This window comes from Empidonax traillii, unplaced genomic scaffold, assembly GCF_003031625.1.
Source record: "Empidonax traillii isolate 1590-97213 ecotype Southwest subspecies unplaced genomic scaffold, ASM303162v1 scaffold943:size483155, whole genome shotgun sequence".
In the NCBI taxonomy this organism is placed as follows: domain Eukaryota; kingdom Metazoa; phylum Chordata; class Aves; order Passeriformes; family Tyrannidae; genus Empidonax; species Empidonax traillii.
This window is the reverse complement of record NW_020956136.1, coordinates 74340-90749: the sequence shown is the minus strand read 5'-3', so window position 1 is coordinate 90749 and position 16410 is coordinate 74340. Positions and strand designations below refer to the sequence as shown.

Sequence of the window (16410 nt, the reverse complement as noted above, 5' to 3'; positions counted from 1 at the left end):
GTGTGACTTGCTTGCTGCTTTTGGACTAGCTTTTATTCCAGTACATTCACAAGCTTCACTGAAAGCTGTCTTTGAGTTGCACAGAACTTGTAAGGAGCGGGTGTTGACGTTTGTTTTAGGGGAGACACTGCCAGTAACTTTAAGGGGCTTGGTATCAGGTCCTGGGTGAGGTGTGTGTTTTGCAGCAGGACTGAAAATCAGTATAGACATCTCAGCATGGCAGGTCTTCAACGGCAAGACCAGATCAAGGGCACAAATACCCATTTTATTGCCTTCCTTTAATGGTGTTAAACTCAGGTCTTGATCTCTAATTTTACTTTAATTGAAATAATACATGGGAGTGAAAAAATATCATATTTGCTGTCCTTTGTCAACTTGTGACTCAAAGGTCTAAATCATAACTAAGTCCATATTGGTATGGCAAAACTCTCCCTCCTTTTTCTCCCTAGAGGTAAATTCCCAAATATTGCTTCCATTAAAGGTCCACGTGCAGGAAGAAAAAACCCAACTCCTCTGTTCTTCCTGTTTCTCTTTTATTTTTTTTTTTCATATTTTCAAATGATGCCTCCAAAAATGCACATATTTGGGTACTCTTTAGAGTGATACTGTTATCAGACACTTATCAAACAGGCTCAGCTTCCCATAGGAGCTAGCCCTTTAACAGTTGTCTTGTGTCTTTTGTCTTATTAACTCACTAACTGGGAAAAGAAAGATAAATGCAGCATCAGACCACGGATTATGCCCATAATGAAGGGTTAGGCATATCTTTTTCCATGGCAGCCTGCAGAGTCATCTGGGTCTCTAAGGAGGTTTCATGTTGTCTTCATAATGGATTCTGTCTTTGTTCAGTTTTCTGACTGTCCTCAAATTTTTATTTGGAGAAAGGGCTCACATTATAAGATCCCTTAAGCCACGTTGTGAAGAATTCCTGCCCCGTGGGAGGCCTCAAGCCTCAACGTTTGCGTCTTTTGGTGACGGAGGTTGCTGCCACAAAAGGCTCTCTAGGAGACAGGGACCTTGAGAAAAAAAAAAAAAATCTGGCATCAACAACTATTTTGTGACCTTTTCATCACTGGAGCGCCTGTTGCTCTGATTTATTGGTCAGAATATTTTCCAAAGGGGGAACGTGGAAGGTGGTAACAACAGCACGAGGATTATTCTTGAATGTTTTAGCCTTGATTGGGACTGGTGCAAAGAAGGTGAAGAGGAGTACCTGAGAGGCAATTGCCGAAAGCATAAGGGTGCCATTTCAGATGAAATTTCAAATGAAATTTCAGGGGAAATTCACTGAAGTTTGGGGAAAAACAAATTAATCTGAAAGGAAGACAGAAGCATGAAAAAATAAATAGCCAGTAAGCTTAACTCTAAAAAAAAAAAATTTATTCCAAATTAAGCCAGCTTTTTGCTGTAGTCAATGGCTTTACAACATAATTTGCAGCAAATATAATTTTGAAATCCAAAACTAAGTGCTCCAATTTTCAATGTCTTATTTTTAGACAAAAACATAATTTCTACAGGGTACAGCTTGAGAAAGCAGACTTACAGCATCAGTAAGCAAGTGGCATATGTTTTTCAGGTGGTTATTCCCCAGTGTCTTCCTATCCCTCCTCTTCATGTCTACAGAAGGCTCAGGGATTCCTTCCAGGCCTTTTTAAAATTAAACTGTTTTTCCTAATCATGGGCTAACAGATGGAGAAGAGATGTTGTCATCAGCTAGCCAAAGTAAACATAGTTGCAAAGAGTTTTCAGCAACAGCTATGAAAAATTGTGTAGTTTCAGTTAAACGTTGGGAGAATTGTGTAAAGCTATGGATGTACCTGAGAAGTGTTCCTGTGCTCCTGTCGGGTGCTTCCGTTTGTCTTGGTAATTTTGGACAGAGCTTCACCCACGGGGAGAATGTGAGGTTTTGGAGCAAATAAGAGACTCTATTTGCAGCTGCAGGCACCAGCAGAAGTGCTGGTCTGCCCCTGCTCTGCTGGCTCACTGGTGGGAGCTGTGGGGTGTCGGTGCCTCCGAATCTGCCTTTGTGCCGAGGTGAGTGATGGCCTGGGTGTGACCCTGACGGAAGGAGGCGGCAGGACAGGCTTTAGGTGATCTTGTTCCCAGCACTAAGCAACTTCTGAGCTGGTTTCATGGGGTTTCATGGGCACAGTGAAAGGATTTGAGCCAATTTGCACTGACCCAACAACGCTCGGCGCTTCCTCACCGTTCTGTGGAAGTCCTGCATAAACGGGTGTTGGTAAAACCTGACGCGTCGTCTTTAATTTTTCAAGCACCAAATTTCCAGAGCTGAGTGGGGGAGCAAATATCACATGGAGCTGAGAAATGAAAATTCCCCCTAATTAACTAGAAAATCCAGACACTTGCTCTGGGTTATGCTTTAGCCTACCAGTTGATATGCTCTTGTTGCCTGCTCAGTAATTTGTCGGGAACAGGGAAGAGGAATTCAGACTTGGCAGGCTGGTGCTGCAGACAGATTTTGTCAGATGAAATCCCAGTAGACTTTAGTCCAACATCAACAGCTCCTGAGCTATCACATGGGAATGCGCAGGGAGATAAAACCAACATCCTAAAGGGTGGATCCTCTATTTTAAGGTGCAGAGAAGGGAATCTGGCTAATGTAACTTTTTCCTTTCTTTGTGTAGTCGTTCAGAGAAATGATGGAAAATGCTGGTTCCAAATGCAGATACAATTCTGCCTTTTCTTGAATTCTTCACTGTATCTAAAGTTGCTTAACTTTTCTCTCTTGCCTTTTCCTACATGTGAAGAGAAGTTAATCCTATCTGCCCTTACCTCAGAGGGATTGTGAGGGCAGAGTTTGGAAAAGAATTTGCTGTCTATGCAAACAATCCACAAGTAACTGCAGGGGGAAAAAACCACCCAGACCTACCGTTGGGAAACTCCAGCACCAGTCTACTGCTTTCTGGAAGTGGAGTGTTCTGTTACATAAACATCCTTGAAGCTTTGCAGAAGGGGTGACATTCACATGTGGGGCCTGACTAATTGGGCTTTGTGTGTGAAGAACGGGGATGGAGAGGATAAGGAAATGAAATCCCTAAGGTGCAAGCGGGGCCTCCTTCTTCCCATGGCCTGTACTGTTGCTTACGTGTTGAAAAGGGGTCTCAGAGCCTCCTGTACCACTGAGCTGGGAACTCTGTGGGCCCTGCGACCCGGACTGCATCCTAACTCTGCCCTCCCCAGCCGTCTGGGAGGTGTCCTGCTCAGCCCAGCAGCCCATTACAGCAGCCTCCAGCAGTCACTCAGAAAGCATCCCTCTGCCTGGTTCTTAATGTCCCTTCATACCAAAATCTGCATTGACTCAGTGGCCCTGGTCTATTTAGGCACAAACAGCACACAGACAGCATGTAACAAACAGTAGGAGAAGGGGGCCATGAGCCTCAGGAGCTCCAAGTCTCTTCCTGGAGGAGTCTGCACCATTCCACTGATTATGTGGGGAGCCCAGATCCCATATTTGCTACTTTGATGGCCAAAGTTAGGTGGCACCGACAACCTTCCACCCAAAACTCACTTGAGGCCCAGGGCCCCTCAGTCCCACGCCTTGTGGCAAAGTGGAGCTGCAACACAAGTTTAAAGTCACCACTTTGTTTTGCACACACTTTGTAAAGCCTTGTCACTAATCCTGACCAAAGAAAATAACCTGTTTCCCATCTCTTCAGTGAAGACTATGTGTAGCAGGCACGTAAATACCTTGGTAGTGTCTACTACAAAATTCACATGTGTATTTTACTATATGTTATGACAAACACAGAGTAATGGTCTGCAGGTTTTCCATTCTGTGTAGCAGCTCTCTGGGTAACAGGTCAGATTTAGCAATTGGGATGTGAAAGGAAAAGATTCACAAGCTGAAAGAGCCAGTGCTGAACTGGTTAGGAAAGAGTAAAATCTGAATTCCCAACTCTTTTTCTTTTCACAGCTGTTAAGAGTTCAGTGGGTTGAACTGCAATCCTTCAAGTTCATCTGTTGACTCCAACACAAAACTATTATAAACTGTGCCTCTAAAACACGTGATGAAACATTTCTTGAGAGCTATTTATTCCAACTGCAGCAGAGGAAAGTTTTCAGAACACCCGGCATTTGGTAGAGGAAAGGTCTCTTGAGCTTTGCAAAAGGAGGAATTATTTGCATACCGACGTAAGTTGCTTTTTGATTATTTTTTTTCCCTGCATCATTGAACAAAATAATACTTCTAACTTTTTCCCACCATGTAGCACAAAACTATATTTAAGTGCCTAGCAGAGTATTTCTATATTGTTCTCTTTCTTTAATTATGGGGACTCGGTGTTTTATAATTCATCTTAGAACTCAAGATAATTTAATATTATGTGGTTTCTTTCCTTTAATGTTTTCTCTATCTTAATAAGAGTTCACTCACTTACAGTAGTAATGCAGAGCTATGATAGATTGTGAGCTTCAGTCAGGTATGGGGTTTGCAAGCTGACAAATTACAAACAGCAGGGAAGAGTTGGGGGCAATCTTTTTTTCAGTTGTTTCTTTTACATCTCTGCTCTGGAGTTTGATCTTACATATCCCTGCACGTTCTCCTCCAGGATTTAGCTGTGTAAAACACTTTCCATGCTGAAGATGGACCATGCAAATGTGACCCAAGCCATGCTTGATGCTGAATCCCGCAGCACAGAGAAGAACAACGGCAACGAGTACTTTTACATTCTGATTGTCATGTCTTTCTATGGGATCTTCCTGATAGGGATAATGCTTGGCTACATGAAATCCAAAAGAAAAGACAAGTCATCCAACTTGCTTCTGCTCTACAAAGATGAGGAGAGAGAATGGGGGGAAGCTGTAAAGCCTCTACCGACCGTGGCAGGGCTAAAATCTGTCCAGATCCCCATGATGCTGAACATGCTGCAGGAGAGCATGGTCCCATCCCTGTCCTGTGCCATCTGCTCCATGGAAGGCAGCAGCGTGAGCTCCGAATCCTCCTCCCCAGATGTGCACTTCACCATCCAGGAGGAAGTGCTGGATACTGAACTCGGGGAAGCGTCAGAAACGCTCCTCAACGAGAGCAGCGAGGGGTCTGTGGAAAACATCCATAAGAACTCCTAGCACTTGCAGGGTTCCCTTGATCAGCTGCCAAAGCGCGAGTGGAACTCCCACTGAGAACTTGTGGCTCTACTTTTCTGCTCTCCAATGAACTCTGAACAGGTATCTATCTGTGCCTCTGGGCCCGAGGCACTCTCGAGAGCTGGCAGGACAAAGAAGCAGTGGTACCCAACCCCAAAGTGCAACTTGCACATAATAGGGTTGCTTAACTTTATTTTTTCCATTATTATTTCTTACTATGAGAGCTAAAAGCAAGGAGAATGTACATGGTTTTTTTTCTAACGAGGTAATTGTTACTGGCATGTCTCTGCATATTTCAGATTTCTGTAAATATCTGGGAAGTGTTTAGGGAAGTTACCCTAATGCGAGTGCCTGGTTCTTAAAGGCTATGGATAATGCTCATTCACACAAAACTGTGATAGACTAGAAGTACTTTTACTGTGTTTTTCTTATGACAAACCACAGCCAACAGCAGATTTGCTCAATGAGGCCTCAGAGCTGAAGACTTGTTGATGCTGTACTTGAAGGGAGATTGCATCATGGCTGGAGACTGACTTCAGGCACAGAAAGAGTGAAAGACAAAGGAGAAAAAAAAAAAAGGCACGAAATTTCTAGGCAGTTTTTAAAGCCCAGTTTCAGATCCATGCCATTTATATCTGTCTTTGCTCAAGTTATACCTGTACTGACTGGGTCAGGTTCACCACCTTCTGCTGCAATTCAGCCTGTGTGACTGAGTTACTAGGAGGAAAACTGGCTTTGTTTTTTGCTTTTGTATTTTTTTAAAAGATATGTACATTTGGTCACTAAAGGCAAAGATCTGTAAGTTAAAGAAGACGATGGAAGATCTTTGTTACAGGCTGTAAGATGTAGAAAGGCTTGAACAAATGCTGCTCTGTTACGCCCCCTTGAAAAATAGGTGGAATTCCAAATGGAATTTAACCTAGCAAGGGTGTATTCCTGGCCCCACTGAAGTCATCAGCTGAGTCAGGGACAGACACAAGATCTTGTGCTTCTCTGTTGGAGTTAAATTCTCCATTTGAGGTCAGTAAAACTGTACTCATTTGCATCATTAAACAATCTAGACTTTCTGCTCTATTTAAGCCAGTGTAGGTAAACATTGCATTACGTATTTGTTTTTTAATCAGCTCGCATGTGACACATGCATTTCTATAAATCTATTAGTAACTAGATTTTAATACCACCACAAACTTCCCTCCCCCCAGTTTAATGGTACTGTGACATTTTTCAAATGCTCATGAAATTTGTTACTAAATTATTGCACTTTTAAAAGAAGTAAAAATTAATAAAAATTTTAAAAATTATTATTTCAATCATACCTTATATTTTATAATAACTTATTACAGTGTTTTGATTAGCTTTAAAGCATGAGGGCTAACGAGCCTGAATCTAAAGCATTGCACAGCAAAATATTTGCAAAACGTCTCCACGTATTTCCTGCACTAAAATAGCTCTGTGATTTATCCACTGGCATTAGAGCTGGAGAGGCAGCTTGGAAAATGGCAGAAATGAACTGAAGCTGGAATCTACTGTGCTCCTGCTGCTGGGGAGGGCCAAGCTCGGGTTGGGCTCAGAGGGTTAATGTGATGTAGGATGCCGAGGGATCAGGGATCGCTGTCTCTCTCTCCCCACAGCAGAACAAAGGCTCCATTGTGCTCAGAAAGGGCCTGATTCGGAGCAGACTGAAGGCGGTGGGAGTTTTTCCCATCTACTTCAGTGAACTTTGGATCGGACCATATAAAGCTTTTTGGTAGATTTACTCTAAAAGGGGCTGTTTTAAGTTTGAAAGGAGCCAAATTAAGTTTGGCACTTTGCCTGGAATCACTTGAATCCTGAAACTTTCCAAATGAGACTGACATGCGCGAGTTGTCACATTTTCCATTGCTTTCTCCTTCGTCCTTTACTTTTGGTATAAATGTATTTGTATCTGTAAAAAAACTGATGTATATAATTCCTAACGTTGAGTTGTATATAATTGTCTCACGTATTTAAAGTTTATTATTATGTTTCTACTGGCACTAATTTTATTTAAATAAAGAAACACATTTCCTGGAAAAGTCTCCATGTTTGGTCACTACGTCAAGTAGTTTTCCAGTAACGAGACTGGGCACAATTTCTGCAGGATCCTTTTCTTAGCCTCTTTTTGAAACGATTCCTTGTGTTTTATAGTACTGCAGCATTGCCCACAGGGCTGAGCCAGGTGCTCCAGATCCATCCTCAGTACCTGTTGGCTCGTCAGGGCACTGGGCAGCACGCTCAGGTCCCCCGTGTGTGCAGGCAGAGCCACAGGGGCATCCTCCTGCAAGGAGCTGGGGGTGCTGGTGAGCCACTGGGGAGGCTGGCAAAGCTGACCAGCTGCTGTGGAAACCTGCATTGCTTATTCAGCCTCTGGAAAAGCGTATTTTGAGTTGTGGGTTTAGATTTGCACTGTAGCAAATCCTGTGGGCTGGGGTTGAGGTTACGGGCAAGTATCTGGCACAGATCTCTGGTCCCACTGGATTTCCACTCCTTGGCCATGGTACGTAGCTGGCTTTGCCACAAGCTTTGACCCTGGGTCTCGCTGCTGCTTTGTCATTTCCAGCATTACGTGTAGGGGAGGTTTTGGGATTCTGGCTCCCAGTGCAGAGGGTGAATGTTTAGAGGCAACTTTGCACTTCCCTAAATCTATCAGGCTACATACGGGGTCACCAGCACTAGCTAAGACCTGCTTGTGTGGGGTAATTTGAGGTTGTATCAAAAATCAGATTGCTATGAAGTTATATCTGCTTGCTTTCCCACAAAAGTTGCTCTGCTCTGTGCTCTGCTCTCTTCCCTCGCTCTCTGTTAAATAATTCTGGGGCCTGGTCACAAGCTCCTGTGGAGCTAAAGCTGCCCACCAGCAAGACTGTGTTTCCCTCCAGCAGTGTAATCTCCTGGGACACCCTCGGTGTCCTGGAATGGCGAGTCAGTCCGTAATTGCATCTTCCACATTTCCCCATGCCGCTGTCTCAGTGCTTCAGCGTTTCCATTGCCACAATAATGAATCAAGAGACTTCTGACAGTGCTGGTGATAAGAAGGAAAAACAGAACAAAATGTAAATTACAGCTCTGCTTTATGGATCAAAGAGCTCACTTATTGCATTGGTTTCTTGCATTAAATTGAGGTGCTGTGAGGGAAACTCTGTGTGTTTGGGGGTCTGTTTACACTTGAAGTGAGGTAGTAAGCACAAAAATGTGGCCACTTTCTTGCAGACTGTGATGGAGCTATCCTTGGCCTGAGGGGTTTGAGAAAGCATGTGGATAGTTTTGCATATACTTGCATTTGTCTTTGTCCAATTTCCCTTTGACGGCAGAAGGGAAAAAAAAAAGGCAAAAATATGTTTTAGTCGTAAAAGTTAATTGCATGTGAAGTGAATGTAATGATGCCTTGAAGACAGTCCAGTGACTGAAGACTGTCAGGTATCTATTACTCCAAAATAAAAGAAGCATTGTTAATTTTCAAAAGCTACAGATAGAAGGAAGAAAATTGCCCACATTAATCTTGTTTCAAAATCTTTTTGACTGCTAAGGAATAAAAGGTAATAATATTTTTTTTTCCAAATTGAATGACATTTCCAGTGTGCTTCAGTAACTGAGTTAAAGCAGATTCAGAGCTAATATATCTTGGCTTGAAGGCAATGATAATTGACTGTAATTTGACTGAATGGAGATGATTTGTTTTTTTTACAAATGCATTCTTTCTTAGAAGAACACAGCAGTCAGGCTCCCATTTCTTGGCAGCGCTATACCTCACATGTTTGCTGGAATAGTTAATACGTACCCCCTTTGACAGAAGAGGAAAAGAAGGTCACATGTGGCATGTGCACATGGTCTGGCTCCAGGACCTACTGTAAACAAAAGTGCCAGCTCTCGAACCACACTGGGATCTGTGGTGGTTGCTGTCCTAAATCCTACCAGTGGATCACGTACAGCTGCACCTGTGAGGTTCCTCATTCAGCAGACTGAACCTGCTGAATAATTGCAGGGGAAATGCAGAACTTCTCTCTCCCTGAGGCACAGGATCTCCCAAGCTCTCCAGGACTGCTATGCTCTGCCAGGGAGAGAGTTAACCAGAGAAGGAAGGTTAATGAGAGAGTCCACTTTCCTGGGACCAGAGCACAGATGATGGTAAGTAAGGTCAGGAGCCTCATGTGTTACAGTTCATCACAAAACTTCTCTCCCCAGCTTGGCCTTCTCACAGTGGGTTCCCCTGGATCTGTCCCTTTCTCAGAAAAGCACCCACACTTACCCAAATAATCAAATCAATTCTCAAAGAGCTGGAAAAGAAGGAAACATGTAAACTCTAACAGTCATTTCTGTTTCTAGGTCCTCAGTGCATGCTACTGGACAAGGGTAGGTGCACTACCCGAGGACAAGGAGCAGACAGGACCCCAGTGAAGACCGTGTTTTTGTCACAGCCAGTTCAACCGAGAGATTAAACCACCTGACTTTAATATTTGTCTGAAAATGTTTAAGCTGGAAGGAGTCCCCACCACGTGATAGATGACCATTCTCAGAGATGCTCAAAGTGGGGTGCAGCACAGCTGCAACTGTGCCAAAACTGGACCATGCTCTCCTGCGGTTGTTGACCTACCATGGTCACATTATAATCTTTTTGGACCTTGTTGTTCTAGTGGGAAGATGATTTCTTCAGGTGTTCGCAGTGGCATTATAGATTGAAAATACCAGGCTTGTATCTAAGAGGCATAACAGTTAATGAGATTGTTCAGGCTATTTTTTTTCTATGCCTCTGTGTATTTGTTGATTTGGTTTTATATTCTTTCCATTTTCACGTGCCTATGCAGTTCCTACTACACACAGCCAAAAACAGATAGATGCAAGATGAGCCACCTTCTTAGTGCATTGACACTTCTGTAACCAGCTCAGCTAGGCAAGAAAATGGAAGATAATGGAAAATCAATGAGCACCAGAGTTTTTCAAAGCTTAATTTTGTTTTGCTTTAGCTTGGGTAAGGTTCTAGTTTGTATTAGGCCAGGTTAGACTGAAGCTTTTCCCACCTAAATAAGTGACTAAAAGAAGGATAATAAAGGCTATTGAATGGTGCATTACAGGCAATGTTCTCAGCTCTCTCCCCTGGCAATCTGGTTTACTGCCTTGTGTTTCACTTGATTATCAGATGATGTTATATATATATTGCTGTCTGTGTGAATATGATGTGTTCCTGATAGACATGAAACGCCTGTGAATCTCAGATGAAAGATATAGCATAAATATAAAGCATTTGCCCACCTAGGAACCTTTTTGCCCTCCTTAATACTATTAGATGTGAGAGTAGCCACTGGTAACAAATGCCAATTGGTAGCACTTGGCTAGCACTGGAATATTTCAGCTCATCCCCCCTCAGGTCAACAGAAGCCCTGTAAGAGGACCTTTCTGCTTGGCTGAGAGCTGGTGAGTAGGGCAGTCATTCTGGGATATGGGAGACTAAATTCAGTTTCCCCCTTCAGCTCCAGGTTCGCTGTGGCACTCTGGAAAATTACTTGCTTTGGCTAAGATTCTCATTTACAAAGATCATGTCTTTGCTGTGTAAGGCTAATGTGAGAATAACCACGCTGAGAATCTCAGAGTGCTGAGCTCTCATGCAAAGTGAGAAGAGGCAGATGAGTTGTTTAAACTTGGAGAAGGAACCACAATATTAAAGAACTTCCTCCAGTGTGAACTCCAGATGTTTGGATGGGACCAGCACGTGATGCCTCCAGGCCCTGCAGCTCACCTGGAGCGAGCCTGCTGTGGGGCTGCTCTCCAGCCCAGCCTTCCCTGGGACAGCTGTGTCTCATCCCAGCAGCGAAAACATCAGCTGAACAGCACAGGCGAGAGGATGTGAGGCACGCAGGTGATTTTGAATTCTGCCCCAGACAGTCCACAAAAGACCAATCCTTCCCTTCTCTTCAGGAGAAAACATAAACTGTGCACCTCTAAGGATGTATACACCCCTTCTCTTTCCTCAGAACACGATAAACTGATCAGGCAAGGTTTCCTGTAAGAGACAAGAGAGGAAGAGACAAACTACTGCTGCTGCTACTGTTTTTTATCAATAGGTATGGGATGACACAGCAGCAGACAGACTGCCCTTGAAAATTACACTGACAAGCCCCAGTGGTGACTCTTTCAAGGCCTTAATGGAACACCCATTCCATCATTTTCCTTACAAATATCTGATGCTACAGAATGACCCATTTCTATTGCTGATCCTGTCAGCAGCAGCACCAGCAGGCCATTGAGTGTCAGTGATTGCTCTCCAGCCTGCTAGCACTGTGCTGCGGCCACACTGGGAAGCAGGGAACACCCTAGACACTTGTAGAAGCATGGAGTGGCGCTGGGACTGCTGAAAGCCCAGACACCACTGGGACACTTCTCCAGATGTGACTTTCCACACACAGCACTGCATGAGAGCACTGGGGAGATTCTGGGGATGTGCACACGTCGTGTGCATGGGTGTTAATTTTCATCAGCTGTACAGGATTTTACACCAAAGGACACTGTTGACTTTGGTTAGAAGGTGAGTGTTATCTAAGAAATGACAGTGAGGCCCATGGGTGATGTGATGGTAGCACCTGCCCATATTTACCAAGGAACTGCTCGTTGTGCATCCATCAAAGGAAAAAGCAGCAAGAGCCGTGTCACATTCTATTGCTCAGGGTACATTTGCTCAGTGTTAAACATAGTTAACTCCAGTCATATCTCATTAGCTGCTCTTTGGCCAGGATGTGTATCTCAGATGGATGCTCACCGTAAAGATTGTTTTCTCCTACATTCATCAAGAATGCAGGACCAGATTAAAAGAATTGAGCAGTTTGCAGCAGCAGGGAGGTGCAAATGGCTGCTGAACAGGGCTAACCTTCATTGTACTGCAGAGGCTAGAAAAATGCTGCCTTAGAGCTATTTGCACAAGGCTTTTATTGCTTCAGGTGATCTATAGATACTGTACTTAGTGTTAGTGTGGATATTTACATACTGAGTTATGCATTAATTTTGAAAAAAGCTCATGAAGAACATTCAGTATATCCCAGGATTCCTTTTGTCATGTTCTCTTCCATGACCTTTAGTTTGTTTTGTGAAGTACTATCAACAGGAACGACAAGAACATTAAATTCATGTGGAAAGAAGAGAACATAACATTCATGTAGAATAGGCAGAGCTTCGGGATTAAAAGTGTCCTGTACAAGAATATTTGTGAGATACATGTGTGCCAGGGAAGGACAGAGACACAGGAGCTTATAGTAACTAGTACTAGACACTTTGAGTGCTTGTATTTATTTATGATGTCTAGACAGACACTGAATTTTCCCTCATTTTTCTGTTGAGAGCTGTGTCAGTTTGAACAGGGAGAACCCAATAATTGGACTTCTATCTGAATGTGTATGCCTGGTGTGCCTATTTCCCCCCCCCTTACTACCATTTTTCTACAGGACTATAGCTCAAGGAGATTATTTTCTTGGGTCTATCCTGCTCCTCCTTTTCTTTACTGCATAAAAGACATAGCTTAAGGCACTGAAGTCAGGTTGAACATGATTTTTTATTTTTGCATTTTCTCACACTGACTGCTACCATCTCTTTTGAGTAGGGTTGTACGTGCTTTCCTAAGAGCTACACACACTGACATATGGTTACCATCAGTTTTATAAGGGCCTAGAAGCACAAGGGATTCTGTTAATTTTTCCTGTTATAAAGTGGGGCACAGAACTTGTAACTTAGGCTGTGGGTCACCAGTTCAAATGCAAACCCAGGACAGGGTTGGTGTGGGGACGTGATGGCTCTTGCACCAGCAGCTCCATGAGACTGGCTCCCTCAGCACACCAAAGGAAGTAGTTTGAAGACAAAGAGGAGATATTTCATGCTTCAGTCTGCAAAAGTAGCAGCAAGCCTGTAAATGGGGTGATGCAAGGTAGATACTGAAGGTGCTGGCTGGTGGGGAAATGGTGGAGCCCTCTCCCCACAGATCTCCAAGCCAGGTCTAGGTGATGATCACTGACTCTTCCCAGCTGGCATCTGCTCATCAAAGCAGAGTTCCAGCTGGCTCCACTCACAAAAGGCTCCTGGGCCATCAGGGTGGAAGGTAGAGAGGGTCACCACCCCCTTTCTTATGCTGATGCTGCTGTTGGAGGGTGGACCTTTTCACAGATGTTACAGTCAAAGTGGCATCAAGATTTGGTGAGTGGAGGGATAGGCTACAGGTAAGATTTGGGGAGATAACCCCACATAGCCCCAAACCCCTCCAAGCCAGGAAGTTGTCTTTCAGAAACAATGTTGCTCCCTTTCACTTTTTTTTCCCTTTTTGTTCCCTCTGGGCTCTGGAAACACGCACTTTATTGCTACACAGCAACTTCCCTGAACTCGATCTGGAAGATTAATGGTTTATTGAAGAACAGGCAGGATTTAGATTGTCATCAAGAGACCCATAAAAGTAAGCATGTAAAAAGCGTTATGGAAACAGAGCGTGGCCCCTTGGAGTTTTCAAGGGTTGAAGCTGGGCTATACACATGCCCTGCATCCAGCTCCCACACCCCTTTGTTGGGAGCACACGTGGAAGGGCAGTGGGAGTCATTATTTGTCCTGGAAATGAATGAGTCCCTTGTGAGGAGATTAAATTTAAGTGCACCTTTGCACACAAGCTGGGGTTTTTTTTCCAGGCCAGCTTCTACTTCGCTTGTGCACACGTGTGTGTGCATCTTGTACGTCAATGGGAACACATTAATGACCGTCAGGAACATTTCTTTTGGAACCCTCGCAGATATCCCCCAGTGATCCAATTTGAAGCGCTGCCTGGAAAATTATTAACTCCTCTCTTTGGTCTATAAGGGATTACACAAATCTGCTCCGCCGTTTCGGGCCACAGCCAGCTCATTCCTGTAGACATCCTCATGTTCCTCCCCAGGGATCTGCGCTTTTAGGGAGTCCTGCACGTAAGCTATTGTTGCATCTGAAGGCCAAACTGTTCCATTTAGGCATGAGTTCAGAAAAGTGACTGTGCTACGAAGCCCCAGGGAAAGACCAGGCTTCAAGCAATCAGCTGAGCTGTGACACAGAGAAAACAAGCACCCTGCTCTGGTGTCAGCTACCCACCTCAGCCTTTTTTACCCCTGCTCTCCTAATCTTTTTCATGAGTCCCATTATTGGTGACGTATTTTGTGTGTGGAAACACTGACTTCATGTATGTCCCAAGTGTTGTGGGGTTAGCAGTGCAGCTAACACGCACACTTAACCACCACTGTTCCCCTTGTTACTGAAAACTGGCTGAAGTTTTCCATCTCGCCATGCTGCCATAGGACCTGCATTTTAAACCAGATCTGACACAGAGCCCTGACCCCTGCACGGTGAGGCGGGGGGCCTGGGGTTCTCCAACACCCCTTTCCACTGTGCTGTGGGGATTGAATCTGCCAGGGGTGAAGAAAACCACAGCAGAGATGGGGCAGACGTGCTACGGCCACGCAGTTGCCTTTGCACAGCGCTTCTGTGCAGCCCTCTGGCTGTTTTGTTTGCGTGCGTGGAGCGACTGGAAGTTATTGAAAAACTCTTAATTACACAGATAGACTCCCAGAAGAAACTGTCAAGTGATAAAAGCCATGAAATGAGAATTCCTGCCTTCGAGCAAGGGCAGCAGGCAGCGTGCAGCTCGGTGAGGGGCTGCGAGCTCTGCAGAGGGCTCGCAGTCCCCGTGGGGGATCTCTGAGAGGTTTCTGTGGGGTGCAGCCTGAGCCTGTGTTTTTTGAGTCCCACATCAGCCCCACACCTCCACCCAAGGCCGTTTGCCGTGACAGAGCCTGGAGATGGGGGTGGGCTCAAGGTGGTGGTGGGGGCAGTGGCAGAAGGGTTCCCAGGGGGCCAGGGAGAGGGGCACTGAGCAGCTCCACCAGTGCCAGGCTAACCAGAGGAACAACAAACCCTATGATTTCCTCCATAATCACACCTCCTAAGTGCTGCTGCTCACAGCTTGATGCCTTTTCATCCCCCTGAGGCCTGTGACTATTCCCCAGCAACCACATCAGGGTACACCTTACGATTTAATTACACATCCCCAGTCTGAACAACGTCCCTGGTTGCTCAGCCTGTCAGGCTCCATTAGCTGACAGCATCTGCCTCCCAGTGCTGATCAGCCTGGTGAGAGATGTGCCAAGCATATCCAATGGGTGCTTTACCTTTGCTGCATCTTTAATGCCTACTGCTCTGATGTCTCCTTGTCCTTTACAGAGCTCTTCTGGGAGGGTTCAAAATGAGTGTGAAGAGGTTCAGTGAACACTTGTCCCGGTGCCTGAGGCTGAACTGCCTGGTGACTTTGCCCATGGAGGTGGCAGAAGGATCTGGTCAGTCAGCGGTGGCAGTGGTGACCACAGCTGGGGTCTTAATTACGGGGTAATCAGAAGGAAATTCCTTCCCACAGGCTGAGATCTGCTCTAGCTTTGCCTTGTTGGTATTTGTGAAACTTCTAATTAGGTACCTTTTCATTTTGCTTTGTAGCTGAGGATGATACCGTGTCATCTGCTTTTCTCAGGGACTTTAATATTTACAGTGACTTATGAAAAGGGCATTTCTGTCAGGCAGTTTGTGACCTTTAACTTGGGAGAATGTCATTCTTGAGGATGACTGTGGCCATTTTGTCTGCTGCGTTCCTCACAGTGATAATTTTGTGATGACGGCCACTTTAGAAAACCAAACTGCGGCTTTCTAAGTGTGGACCAGGGAATTCCCATAATGAATTCCTTTCTATCTTAGATATATACAAAGAAAACCTTGTATTGTTTGTTGTTTAATGTCTGTAGCAAAGGAGCTGAAATGAACCAACTGGCCTGCAAAATCAGGAGAAAAAAATCTGGTGAAAACAGTAAGTTTGTTGGGAAAACAGTATTTAGGTCATCCTAAAACTATTTATGAATTCAGGTCAAATTTTCTAACTGTTTACTCCTGGGATTTCATTTTTTTTTCTGGGAGCAGATCTTTATTCAGAGTAATTTTTTGCTTTTACTAAACCCAGGGGTTAATGCATTTGCCCAGAAACTGGGAATCCCTCAGACAGTTTCAGTCTATGCTTGGGTGGAGCTGGGTAATCCTTTCCCACTGAATTACCAGCACTTCTGAGTATCTTAAGAAGAAAGGGCAGCACACCCACAGTATCTCCCATTGGACCTGTGTCCCTACAGTATAAAATACCTATTTCTTGAGCCAGAGAAAAAGAAATTACAAATACTCTCTAGCGCAGTGGTTAGCAAATACAGAGGCAAAAATATGTTTGATTTCTGTTGTAGAATATGTTTGATTTCTGTTTTATAGTCTGTT

At 44.4% G+C, this 16410-nt stretch overlaps 1 protein-coding gene across 1 annotated transcript; it reads left to right on the top strand.

The window, feature by feature from the left end:
• Positions 1 to 4065: 4065 nt before the first annotated feature.
• Positions 4066 to 6394, top strand: KCNE4 (potassium voltage-gated channel subfamily E regulatory subunit 4). Its single transcript, XM_027903212.1, has 2 exons — positions 4066 to 4152; positions 4569 to 6394. Exon 2 carries the CDS (start codon positions 4594 to 4596, stop codon positions 5083 to 5085), a length of 492 nt encoding a protein of 163 aa, XP_027759013.1. The 5' UTR covers positions 4066 to 4152; positions 4569 to 4593; the 3' UTR covers positions 5086 to 6394.
• The last annotated feature ends 10016 nt before the right edge of the window (positions 6395 to 16410 follow it).

What these genes read in the sequence shown, in the direction of transcription:
- KCNE4 (XM_027903212.1), top strand. Translation starts at nt 4,594, where the DNA reads ATGCTGAAGATGGACCATGCAAATGTGACCCAAGCCATGCTTGATGCT.